The sequence below is a fragment of the Chlorocebus sabaeus genome, chromosome 11 (genome assembly GCF_047675955.1).
Source record: "Chlorocebus sabaeus isolate Y175 chromosome 11, mChlSab1.0.hap1, whole genome shotgun sequence".
In the NCBI taxonomy this organism is placed as follows: domain Eukaryota; kingdom Metazoa; phylum Chordata; class Mammalia; order Primates; family Cercopithecidae; genus Chlorocebus; species Chlorocebus sabaeus.
Window position 1 is genome coordinate 102276159 of NC_132914.1, and position 13805 is coordinate 102289963.

General features: G+C 38.3%; 1 protein-coding gene across 2 annotated transcripts in view; it reads right to left on the bottom strand.

The window, feature by feature from the left end:
• Nucleotides 1–13805, bottom strand: part of ALDH1L2 (aldehyde dehydrogenase 1 family member L2) — a 69800-nt gene that overhangs the window by 25427 nt on the left and 30568 nt on the right. For both annotated transcript variants that reach the window (XM_008004496.3, XM_008004497.3), the window contains 5 exons: nt 11929–12048; nt 10890–11017; nt 8731–8881; nt 5174–5244; nt 4988–5093 (listed from right to left, as the gene is read on the bottom strand). In XM_008004496.3, coding sequence (XP_008002687.3) covers nt 4988–5093; nt 5174–5244; nt 8731–8881; nt 10890–11017; nt 11929–12048 — 576 coding nt within the window. The remainder of the gene's footprint in view (nt 1–4987; nt 5094–5173; nt 5245–8730; nt 8882–10889; nt 11018–11928; nt 12049–13805) is intronic.

A 13805-nucleotide genomic window follows, 5' to 3' on the forward strand; every position in this document is an offset into this window, starting at 1 on the left:
ACATAGAGAAAGTCATTTGAGAATTGTTAAGCCATGTCCCTGTGAAAAAGAAGCCTATTAATTAGAGTTGAATATGTATTTGGGTTTTTTTTGTTGTTGTTGTTGGTTTGCGTTGCCTTTATCCTGAGGACATATAGTCCGAAGTTAGTCAAAAGTGACTTGGGTTCATGGTTCCTCACTCTCTTCAATGGGGTCATGTTATTCATTTGAAATATGGCTTAATTTGTTTTGTTTACATTTACTTTTAGGGTTTTGGCCCCATCTTTGTTGATTATATTTCTTTTTCTTGTTGTCATTGAATATGGGGAATATGCTTCCAAAAGTCAGGACTATTCAAACGTCCATTCAGAGAATGTCGTTCTCCCACCCTCCTTTCCACCCCATTCATCCCATGTTCTATAGATAATCAATTTCATTAGTCTCTAGTTTATCTTTCCTGTGTTTCCTTTTATTCAAATCAGCAAATACATATTTTCTTATTTTCCCTTCTTTCTCACATAAAAAGTGGCATAATATGGATCTCACCTTAAACATCTATCATAGCAATGCAAATCTGCAAAGCAAAATGAAAGCAATACCTTCATACTCTTAAAAACCAACGTCCATTCAGTCTTAAGTCAGTACTTGGTTAGCTTGGACTCTAAAAATGGGATATGCAAAAGGATCCATTGAGGCGCGAAAAGAAAATAGTGGAACTTTTATTTATATATTTTAGCTGACAAAGATATGAAATAAATGAACCATAACTAACATTTATTGTATGGCTGGATAACGCTGCTCTCACACAGTCTGAATGAAGGTCATATGGTCATGGGCCACAAAGGTATGGGCAGTGTCCTAGGAAAGAATAGGGGTTCACAAGGCCAAGGGGTAGCAGTGGTTCCTTCCCTTGCTCATTTGCTTTCGGAAGATTGCCCTCTGATGAAGTTTACAGGCCGGATTACATGGTTTCACAGACTATGTTGTTATTTTAATTAAGTTTGTCTTCATAAAATGGATAAGTGACCAAAAAATGTGCATAGAAACTGCACAATAAATAATAATGTTAACAAGCAAGCAAAGAGGCAGGGCTACCACTTTTCCTCCTTCTAGTAACAGGTCCATGACAGTCACATTGTGAGGTCTGTAAAATGTCAATGTAGATTTAACTCGATGAGAAGTTGGCCCAAAATATTTGAAGTTATCAAGACTGTTAAAATAGTGGATTTACATCTAGTATAGTTGAAGATGATCGTAGCCCAAGTATGTCTGATTATGCCTTGGTATGAAACCATCATAATTACAAAGATGTTTAAAAACTATCCTGAATTATTTATAATTCTTTTAAAGTAAGAATAAAAGGTTTTAAAATGTCATTTATAAATAAAATAAATGGTTTCATCTCTATCACAGCTCTTTTCATTTCTATTGGTTTTCCTCCATTTGGCTATCCAGTGTCCCTGCAGGATTATAGGTTTGCGTAATATATGGGAAAGCCTCTACTATGGTTCTGGGCAAGTGTAGGTCATTGCTAAATATGAGGTTAACAAAGTCAGAACTTGTCACACCTGGACCAAACCACTCTAGGCCATGAAAATCTGTGCTTTCTTTTGTATGAAGCCAGGAGGGAATCTTTCACACATATAACAAAGCAAACAACCGGTTTAAGAAGAGTCATCTAAATTCAGTCCTCTTGACATTCACACAGAGCCCTAATATTATAAATGCATCACTGCATAATATTATCCAATAAAATAAAAAAGTCCAGCATAACAGTGGCACCTTTGGGTCTTTCATTCTCAGCATTTAAATTATCTTCAACTATAAAACTGCCAGTTTTAAACTGCAGATAGAGCCAGACTGTAATTTCCATGGGGACAGAAACCTTGTGTATCTTCATCACTACTACCTGCCTGGCAACTGGTATGCACTCAAAGAATGTTTGTAATTTTTGGACATTATATATACTCATTGCCATTCCTCAGTAATTAGCACTCTCATTGGATATCATTCAGTGGTTCTCCACCCTGGCTGTGCCTTGGAAAAACGTGAAGCTTTTAAGCAATACCAATGCGTGGTCTCCAACTCAGACCAATGAAATCAGATCTCTCCTTTTAAAATGCTGATATGGGGCCCCATCTCTGCCAGTGGCGCCCCATATCAGCATTTTAAAAGGAGAACTTTAGGTGATTCTAATGTACAGCCAGTGTGGAGTTTTACTGGGCTAGATTATCTGTCTCCTCACTTCACTCAACTAGCTTCTTGCTGTTTAATGTGTTGTGTACCCATTAAACAAGAGTGGGAAACAGTAATCTTGTATAATGCTGGTGAGCTAATACGACCCCCATGGATGGCTTTGTCCATATCTATCACACAAATATATGTATCTTTTAACTGAGGGATTCTGCAGTTAGAAACATATCCTATAAATATACTTGCACATGTGCATTATACTTATAAGGTTTATAAGGTTATTAACTGTAGCATGGTTTATACAGCAAAAGGAGAGAAAATCTGAATATCCATAATTATGGATTGGTTAAGTAAAATATGTTTTATCTATACGATGGAAACTGCTAAAAAAAAAAGGAAGAATTTTTTTTTTGGTAAGTATATAAAATGCTACTTTTTGTGTGTGTTTTTAAAAATTTTATTTTATTGTGGTAAGAACATTTAATGTGAGCTCTACTCTCAACGAATTTTGAAGTGTAAAATATAGTAGTATTAACTATAGGTACAATGTTGTACAGAGGACCTCTAGAACTTATTCATCTTACATAATTGAAGTTGTTTTTTTGTTTGTTTCTTTGTTTTTTGAGACCGAGTTTCACTCTTGTTGCCCAGGCTGGAGTGCAATGGTGCGACCTCGGCTCACCGCAACCTCTGTCTCCCAGGTTCAAGCGATTCTCCTGCCTCAGCCTCCCAAGTAGCTGGGATCACAGGTGCCCGCCACCATGCCCAGCTAATTTTTTGTATTTTTAGTAGAGGTGGGGTTTCACCATGTTGGCCAGGCTGGTCTTGAACTCCTGACCTCAAGTGATCCACCTGCCTTGGCCTCCCAAAGTGCTGGGATTGCCGGGCACGGTGGCTCAAGCCTGTAATCCCAGCACTTTGGGAGGCTGAGGCGGGCGGATCATGAGGAGGAGATCGAGACCATCCTGGCTAACATGGTGAAACCCTGTCTCCACTAAAAATACAAAACTTAGCCAGGCATGGTGGCAGGCGCCTGTAGTCCCAGCTACTCAGGAGGCTGAGGCAGGAGAATGCCGTGAACCCGGGAGGTGGAGCTTGCAGTGAGCCGAGATTGCACCACTGCACTCTGGCCTGGGCGACAGAGCGAGACTCTGTCTCAAAAAAAAAAAAAAAAAAAAATAGACGAAGTGCTGGGATTACAGGCTTGAGCCACCTCACCTGGCCAGTAATTGAAACTTTATGCCCATTAATTAGCAATATATACATATACACATATATAATAATATATATATCTACATATAATAATATATATCTCTCTACATATACATATAAAACTACATATTCATAAATATACACATATATATGTACAGACTATCTTTGGAATATCTAAGCCACTAATAGATAAGAATCACATTGGTTGTCTCTGGGAGGTATACTGGTTGGCTGGGGAGTAATAATAGAAGGGAGACATTTCACTATCTACCTCTTTGTATCTTTTGAATTTTGAAAACTTTGAATGTATACCTACTTTTTCAAATCGTTTTTAATGATTAAAACAAAATGGCCATGCTCACATGACCATGTAGCTATGCCAAATGAAACTGTATTTTTTTAAGCTCTGAAAGAAGAAATGAAAGAGTTGAGAGGTAACAAATTATAAACTCTTCTAGAATAAAGACCAAGTTTTCTCCATGAATTATGCACCTCAGAATGCGTACTACATTGTAAAGTTATCTGCATATAACAGAAACCCAATTAAGAAGTTTGTTTTTCTTCTTATTTTGCACAGTGCACTTTATATAGTAAAGTCTCAGCCAGTGTTAACTTGGCTGCCATTTTTTTTTCTTAAAAAGCTATTGTAGCATTAAAAGATTTTTTTGAAAACTACCTTAACTATTTCTTAAAAGTATTTTCTTGTTATCCATCTGGATATATTTTTATAATTACAGATGTTCTTTTACATGTTTTTCCCTCATCTTCTACATCTTCACTATATATATATAGTGAGCTAATACATATAAATATATATTATATATAACATATAAATATATATTATATATAATATATGTTATATTATAGTGAGCTAATATATAATACATATAAATATATATTTTATGTAATATATAATATATAACATATTATAAAATATAAAATCTATAATATGAAATATATAATATATATTATAATTATAAAATATATAATATATAATATAGTGAACTAATATATAATACATATAAATATATATTTTATATATTTTTAATATATTTTTGAGACAGTCTCGCTCTATTACATAATATATAATATGTAGTGAACTAATATATATAATACTTTTTTTTATATATATGTATTTTTTTTTTTTTGAGACAGAGTCTCGCTCTGTTGCCCAGGCTGGAGTGCAGTGGCACGATCTCAGCTCATTGCAACCTCTGCCTTTACAGTATTTTTGACAATTAAATTTGAATACCTGCATAATACTTTTTCTGATATCTCATAATTACTCTAAATAATTCCCTAAATGTTGGGCACTTGGCATTTTGCAAGAATTGAATTGGTTTGTAGAAAGTCAGTGGACTTCACTGATGTGCACCATGCTTGCTTCTATTATTATGAAAATTTTAAATTGTGGAATCTCCATACAATGTTATTAGGTAGCTATTAAAAATGAGTATTTACTGACATGAAAAGTTGTCCATGATGTATGAGAAAAATGCCATACGATCTCATTTTTGTTTGCTATTTATAAATATATGTCACTCTTTTGAAGTACTGGATGTAAGAAGGAGGCGATTCTGTACCTGGCCCTTTGTGGCCTTACCTGTGCTGGCTTGAGCACTAAGGTATTGCCTGCTGCCAAACACGCAGCACTCTTCCACGCCAGCATCATCAGCGGGTAGTTCCAGGGAATAATAATGGCACAGACACTGCCGGGGAAGAAATTCGACACGCTTAGTTGTTTCAAATAACACAACTCATGATTCACTCAGAGGCACTCTCATCTTACCCGAGTGGCTCTTTCTTGGTGAAGGTCAGATTGCGATTTGGACGGGCCTGGTTGATTGGAATAGTAGAACCCTAAAGAACAAGAAAAGTTGATACTTATTTTACTAATTTAAATAAGTAAATTTCATCTCAAAGGATCCATTTTCTGTCTTCCTCTCTTACTTTTTGTTAGCTGGTATGAAAGAGTGTTTGTTGATAAGAACTATATCCATGCCAAAGAAGGAACAGCTATTTGTTTCTCAAGAGAACCATGAAACACAGGAGAATAAACATAATTCTCATTTTGTCCATTCCCAATTGCTTGGCCTGGCAGAGAATGTGAACTGCCTGCCTTTTATCCACTCTCCCCTCTGTCCTTAGTAACAGAATCCCTGTATTAATATTGGGAACAGCAATATGCCTAGATCAAATACTGTGGTTCCCATTCTCCAGGTTAGGGATGGTCAGTGGAAGATATAAGCACAAAGCATTGGAAGGTGACTGCTATTTAAACTAGACTAACTCAACTCCTTTATTCTTCCCTCCATGTCTGCTTCCTCCTTCTTCCTGTTTAGACTACTGCTGAAATGGCTGGCACTGCAGCGATTTTCTTGAGATCATGAGTCAACCTTCAGGGTGGAGGACACATGGTACTAAAGATGGCCTGGCAAAGACAGAAAAAGAGTTTGCATCTCACATACTAGTCCTGACTGCCTTTCTTTGGACTCCTTGAAAGTGAGAGAAAAATAATAGGGTTAAAAAACAGGATTAAGTTGGCTGTTATATGCAGCCAATTGAATCCTAACAGATTCACAATAGTAGGCTTTAATAAAAGCTATTCATTTGCTTTGCCACATAAAATCTTATTGCTACTACCAAAAGAGTGTACAATTTCTTAAAATACTTGTAACCAGTTATGTCTTTGGAATTCATAATTTTTTGGACTTTAGAAACGTAATATAGTACATGTACATTATATTATCTGCTACCCCAGCAGGATTTGAATAAGCCTCCCATAATCAAACACACTAGTATTTTTTTAAATGTACTTTAAGTTCTAGGGTACATGTGCACAACGTGCAGGTTTGTTACATAGGTATACATGTGCCATGTTGGTTTGCTGCACCCATTAACTCGTCATTTACGTTAGGTATTTCTCCTAATGTTATCCCTCCCCCAGCCCCCCACCCCTGACAGGCCCCGGTGTGTGATGTTCCCCTCCCTGTGTCCATGCAAACACACTAGTATTGATTCACTGAAACATATGAATATTCACTCTAAGTGATGTAAATAAATATTATTAATAGATTATGTTCATTCAAGTCAAGGTTTGGCATCAAATGAGTTTGAACCAATCAAACAATTTTCAGGTTTCAGAGCTATTTGGATTTCCTAATTGGGGATAAGAGATGGACCTGAACTACCATTAGTAAATATCAATATATGCATGACTTTGTGGCTGAATCACAATAAAAACTTCATTTTTGTGCAAACCTGCTATGTTGCCGAGTTGTCTAATCCTGTAGTGTACAAATACTTGTTTCCAGTCCTCAAAACATAACTTGCAAAGTATGTATTATTGTGACCATTTTATAGAGGAGGAAAGTAAGGTTCTGAGAGATAAAATAACTTTAACGGCCGGGCGCGGTGGCTCAAGCCTGTAATCCCAGCACTTTGGGAGGCCGAGACGGGTGGATCACGAGGTCAGGAGATCAAGGCCATCCTGGCTAACACGGTGAAACCCCGTCTCTACTAAAAAAATACAAAAAACTAGCCGGGCGAGGTAGCGGGCCCCTGTAGTCCCAGCTACTCGGGAGGCTGAGGCAGGAGAATGGCGTAAACCCGGGAGGCGGAGCCTGCAGTGAGCTGAGATCCGGCTACTGCACTCCAGCCTGGGTGACAGAGCGAGACTCCGTCTCAAAAAAAAAAAAAAAAAAAAAAAAACTTTAACAACATTGGCTGATACGGGCCAAAGCTGACTTGGACTGAGGTCTGTCTGACTGTACATTAACATTGGTGGCAGCAATGTACTCAGATGAATACGATGTTTCCCAGTCTCCTTAGCAGATAGAGATGGTCAAGGAGGGATGTGAGCAAAAGGTACTGGGAAGGTAAGAATGCTTTGTGAAATTCCTCTTACCACTCCCCCTTTCTCACTTGCTTCTTTTTGCTGCTGGGAATGTGGTTGCAATAACTGGTACTACAGTGGTTATTATGAGTCTATGAGGAACATGCATACTGCAGTTTGCTACAAGCCCTACCTCTCCCTTTTGTATCCCCAGTGCTGGAGCTAGTGTTGTTGCCATTGATCACCCCATGTTTGCTATTTGTTATATAGTAAAAGGAAAATGAAATATTTATTTATTATTCCTGTGTCTTTATCAAATTTTTCCTTAAAAAAATTTTTTTTTTGGCTGGGTGCAGCGGCTCACGCCTGTAATCCCAGCACTTTGGGAGGCCAAGGCAGGCAAATCACTTGAGGTCAGGAGTTCAAGACCAGCCTGGCCAACATGGTGAAACCCCGTCTCTACTAAAAATACAAAAATTAGCCGGGCGTGGTGGCAGACACCTGTAATCCTAGCTACTTGAGAGGCTGAGGCAGGAGAATCGCTTGAACCCAGGAGGCGGAGGTTGAAGTGAGCTAAGATGGTGCCACTGCACTCCAGCCTGGGTGACAGAGCAAGACTCCGTCTCAAAAGAAAAAAAATAAATAAATTTTTTAAAAATTTATTTCTCCTAGGACACATGTTCAAAGACAAAGTTTTTCTTATACTCAGTCTTCTTCCACCATCTTTGGTAGCTCTCTGGCCTCTGTAGGTATTTGAATTTGTACACCCTTCATGATACTAGGCTTCTCCAAAATGTCTAGAAAAATATTCAACACCCTCAGGAGATATTATAGTAAAGTGCAAAGAATGTCATTAGACTTTAGATTCAGAAAATCTTGAGTTCAAATCTGGTCATATGGGTTACTTGCTACAAATTATAGGAAAGGCATCCATGTCCTCAAGCCTCTGTTTGCTCACATGTAATAAGGGGATAAGAGCTATCCATTTACTTCCTGTAGTTGTTATAACCAGTGCTAGGGTCTGAAAGTGTCTCCTAAAATGCATGTGCTGGAAACTTAACCCCCAATGCCACAGTGTTGGGGGGCAGGGCCTAATAGGAGGTGTTTAGGTCATGAGGGCTCCACCTTAATGAACGGATCAATGCCGCTATAAAAAGGGCTTGCAGGAGTGGGTTCACTCTCTTCCACTCTTCTGCCAGGTTAGGACACACCGTTCCTCTGCTCCAGAGGATGTACTATAAGGCACCATCTTAAAACTAGAGGCCAAACCTGCTGGCACCTTTATCTTAGACTTCCCGGCCTCCATCCCGAACTGTAAGAGAATAAATTTCTGTTCTTTATGAGTTACCTAGTCTCAGGTATTCTGTTATAGCAGCATAAAATGGACCGAGACAACCCTGTTATGTTGGTGTAAAAAAAATCTACATAAAAAGAGGATCTGACACTGTGCCTGGTACAAACTAATCAATGTTAAACCCTTTTTTTTCAGAACAAATAGTATTTGTGCTTACCTGAATTTTGTCGCACCAGCCAGCAAAATATCTGAATGTTTGCACAGACATTCCAATGTGAGTCTTCAGAGCCAAGGTATAGACAGCCCCTGAATCAAGGGCTTCAATGGTTGCCAGCTCTTCTTGGTTCTCTTCCAGTAGGTCTGCAAGTCTGTGTGGTCAGTGAAAGAAAGAAATTCAACAAGTATTGATTGAGCTCCTGTTACATACAATGCAGTATCCTAACGATGGAGGATTCAGAGGTAAACACATTATGGATCAGATCTCTGCCCTTATGGAGATCATGGTCCAGTAGGGAAGAAAGACATTAAACAAATAATTTCATAAATCATTTGTTTCAAGAATTACAAAGGAGAAGCAGAGGGTATTGGAAGCATACATAATTTGCCTCATCTATGCGTAAGAAGTGGAACAATGATTAAGCCAGTACCAGTCACTGGAACCACATTCCCAGAACCCACACCTTCTGAGAACCCATGAACATTTGAGGATTTCCAGTTGGCACAAAAATATTTCCAACACTAACTGAAGAGACAAGATAGCAACGTACACAGTGAATTACAAACACTACAAGAGATTTCTGTTTGGTGTTCGGTTTTATGGGAAGGTAAGTGCAGGACTGTATAATGACTGTGATACAGTAAAAATTCATCTTTTGTGGTCAACTTCTCTATTTGTTTTTCTTCTGTATTTGTAGTGGTTTTCGGAGCTGTTCCTTTGGGGCCACTCTAGAGTCCAGCTTGAAATCCCCCTCCCACAATCTTCGTTCCAGATCTTGCTTGTATTAGTTCGTTCTCACGCTGCTAATAAAGACATACCTGAGACTGGGTAATTTATAAAGGAAAGAGGCAAGAGAGCATGTGCAGGGGAACTGCCCTTTATAAAACCATCAAATCTCATGAGACTGACTGACTTTCATGAGAACAGCACAGGAAAGACTTGCCCCCATGATTCAGTTACCTCCCACTGGTTCCCTCCCATGACATGCGGGAATTATGGGAGCTACAATTCAAGATGAGATTTGGGTGTGGACACAGCCAAATCATATCATTGCTCTAAGAGATCTATTGATCTAGGTCAGATATTGGATTTTAGGTAAACAGCAAATGGAATTTATGATTGAATCTAGTTACTCCTGGTATCCTTCATTACTGATTTAAAATATTCTTCTCAGTCCTTATTATTTTTCTTCCTTGTTCCTATTCCTTACACATCAAGTTGATATAAAATGGTTTTTTTTTAAACAACGGGGTACTGGATATTTTCCACTTGCCACTCTGTATCCATTCTCCACCCTGCTCTGTGACCTTGACCCTGGTAAATGACCTTTATAGATTACATCACCTGGCTCCCTTGCTCTCCCATTGGGCTTGGCCAGTGAGAGGCCACTGGGAGGCACCCACAGAAGTTTGGTGAACTGAAGGAAAAAGTGGTTGGGGAATTGGATTCCCTGGCTCCCTCGCTGATGGACTGTGGTTCAGAAGCTGCCATGCCCCTCCACTGGAGTGTGGTTTTCTCCTATAGCTACAGATCTTGCCAGATTCCAGTAATAGCTCCTTCTCCTGTCCCTTCAGACCTTGAAGATGTAGCAGCTTCCCCCTGCTGCTAGCCCTGCCTGGATGTTTCAGTATCCTTTATTGGATTTCTTTGACCTAGCCCACGTCTTTGTAAACAGTTCTTTATTAAACTTTTCCAGCTGGGACCTGCCTGGTGCAAGCAATACTAACATAATCAACATATGTAGGATTTAATATGAGTCAAGTAACAGAAGACATATTTCATACTGGGTGAATACCAGAATGTTTTGCAGGAATTTTTAAAATGTTGGCAGTGTTAGCCAATATCCAAAGGTAGTAGACTTGTATTTCTTTTCTTTTTTTTTCTGAGACAGAGTCTTGCTTTCTTGCCCAGGCTGGAGTGCAGTGGTGTGATCTTGGCTCACTGCAACCTCCACCTCCCAGGTTCAAGCAATACTTCTGCCTCAGCCTCCGGAGTTCCTAGGACTGCAGGCACGTGCCACCACTCACGCCTGTAATCCCAGCACTTTGGGAGGCTGAGGCGGGCAAATCACCTGAGGTCAGGAATTTGAGACCTGGCCAACATAGTGAAACCCCATCTCTACCAGAATTACTTTTCTAAAAAATAAAAAATAAAAATACCTGTACATCAATCTTCCTCTTTCTCTTGCATTCATTCTTCCCCATTCACCATTTTCAAAAGCATCTTTTGCTGCTGCTACTGCTTTATCAACATCCGCCAAAGAAGCGTAGGATACTTTGCATATTGTCTATTTCAAGGTAAGTAAAAGTAGGTCACATGAGAGATATGAAAATATGGTTCTTGGAATTAATATTCTATTAATAGAAAAAATAGAGTATTACTGATTTTTAAAAAAATGTTATGATGAGAAATGAGAGGCCGGGCGCGGTGGCTCAAGCCTGTAATCCCAGCACTTTGGGAGGCCGAGACGGGCGGATCACGAAGTCAGGAGATCGAGACCATCCTGGCTAACCCGGTGAAACCCCGTCTCTACTAAAAAATACAAAAAAATTTCCGGGCGAGGTGGTGGGCGCCTGTAGTCCCAGTTACTCGGGAGGCTGAGGCAGGAGAATGCTGTAAACCCGGGAGGCGGAGCTTGCAGTGAGCTGAGATCCGGCCACTGCACCCCAGCCTGGGCTACAGAGCGAGACTCCGTCTCAAAAAAAAAAAAAAAAAAAAAGAGAAAGGAGTATATCCAGTACTACGGTAAAGAAAAAGAACAATTTTAATATGAAAATTGTGAACCAGAAATTCGGTAGTTCTCATGTCATACTACTTTATGGAAGAACACATTTAGGAAGACAGAAGACTCTGTAGTTCTTCCAGTGCCTTAGGAAAGCTGAATTTCTTGCCATGAGTCTTCAAAGTCTGAAAAATTTTTTCACATATATCTCTATGCAGATGAGTGCCTCTGATGTTTATAGGTAAAGCTGCCTGTCTAAATTTATCATAAATGTTCTATAAAATAGGTTACTACAGTTAATAGCACCTAGTACCAGAACTGAGTCTTTGAAAGAAAAGCATGAAGTACATTTGCATGAAGTGCTTAGAGGCAGAGTGAGAGAATTAATGAGCTTCTTAAGACTGCCTCTTTTACAACGGTGTATAAACTAAAAATCCACCACCAGTGATCACTACTAACACTATAGAATTACTCACAGATCCATCCGTTGGGTTGATAGTGTTGTAAGTCTTTCCATCGTCTGCATCTGTGAACTGTCCATTTATGAAACACTGGTACGGCATTTTAACCATCATTTCATTGACCTCCTTTGAAACCTGAGAGAATTATATTAATAGAGTCAATGGATTTCCGTGTTTACTAATTTGATGTCAAACAGCAATAAAGCAGCATATTCATGAATGCAGAGGGAGAAGTCAAATTCTAGTCCCAACCATACAGAAGACATGCATATGTGAGATTTGGGTCTCAAGATGCTTGCCTTGGCAACTGGGGCAGGAGGGTAGAAGCTGTAAAGACAGAAGTGCTCTAGGCCAAGCTTTATACAGATTTCAGATTTTCTTTCTTAACAGGTAAAAGGTAACGCACAAGACCTCTAGCTAATGGAAACACCACCATCTAGTGGCAGCATTGGTGGAGTGCAGCTATTGCTTTCATTGAAATCCTTGAAAATGCCTTTGTCAATAGGTTTCCTTTTACACTGGTGCCGTTTTAAGTTTGCTTTCCTTAAGTTCCTCTCCGTTTTCACTTTTTGTCTGTTACACATGTGTTGCCTAAATTGTACTCTGCCAGTGGCTGGCAAGCAAATTGAGGTTAGTCAATGATCTTTGATGAGGATCAGTTTTTTTCAGCATTGCAATGGGGATAATGATACTGGCTTCATACAGTTATTGGGAGGAAAACTGAGGTAATATATCAATGCTAGCTATTCAAAAGGAAATTTAATTATTTAAAAAATTATTTCACAGGGAGGAATTGTCAGTGCTTTAAAAAGAAACAAAAAATAGCAAGAAAGTCTCTTGCCTTTTCCCACACTGAGTGCTCATGATCTATGAGCTATTTCTGTTGTGTTTATGTGGGATATAATGAAAGAAATTTCTTGGGGATTGATGTGTTCAGTCTCTACAAACAGTCCACTTTTCTTAAATTATCATTCTGGGAATATGCTGAATGTCTTACATATAGCACCTAATTTGATTCTCCTAACAATTCTCTGAGGTAGATATTATCATTATTACATAATATTATTATTACATAATTTATTATTACATAATATTATTATTAAATAATATATTATTATATAATATTACATAATATATTATTATATATTATATATTATTACATAATATATTATTATATATTATTACATAATATATTATTATATATTATTATTATATAATATTACCCTATAAATTGGGTGATATGAGTCAAGTAACAGAAGACATATTTCATGTTATGTGCATACTAGAATGTTTTGCAGGTGATAATAATAATTACCCAATCTCTAGAGTAATAATAATAATGTCCACCACAGAGAATTGTTGGGAGAATCAAATTATACTCTATAAATAGGGTAAAAATAATGGAGGAAATAATAATAATGGAGGTAATAATAATGGAGGGTAATAATAGGAGCAAACTGTGGCTTAGGGAAGGTGAGTAACTTGCCCAAGATCACACAGCTAGTAAGCCATGATACTTGGATTCAAACTTAGGTTGGTCTGACTCCAAAATTCATGTTCTTAACCAGATGATGCTAAACTGCTTTCCAGATTTGCCTAATTCTTATTAAAAACAAATAGGTGAGAAGCACTTCTGGGACAGTAAAGTAAGGACCTCTGAAAATCCACTCCTTCATAAAAGCAATTAAGAACACTAGAAAATATTGTTAAAAATCACTTCTCTCAGGACTCTGGAAACTAACCAAAGGCTTGCAATAATCCATTTCAAGAAGAATAGCTGAATCACCCTAAGAAAAGTGAGCTTTATGGTGTATTAACTGCCTTATTCCCATCTTTCTCAAAAGCTCTGCCATAGCCTTGAAAAAACCATCATTGCAAGTATGGTAGCTATG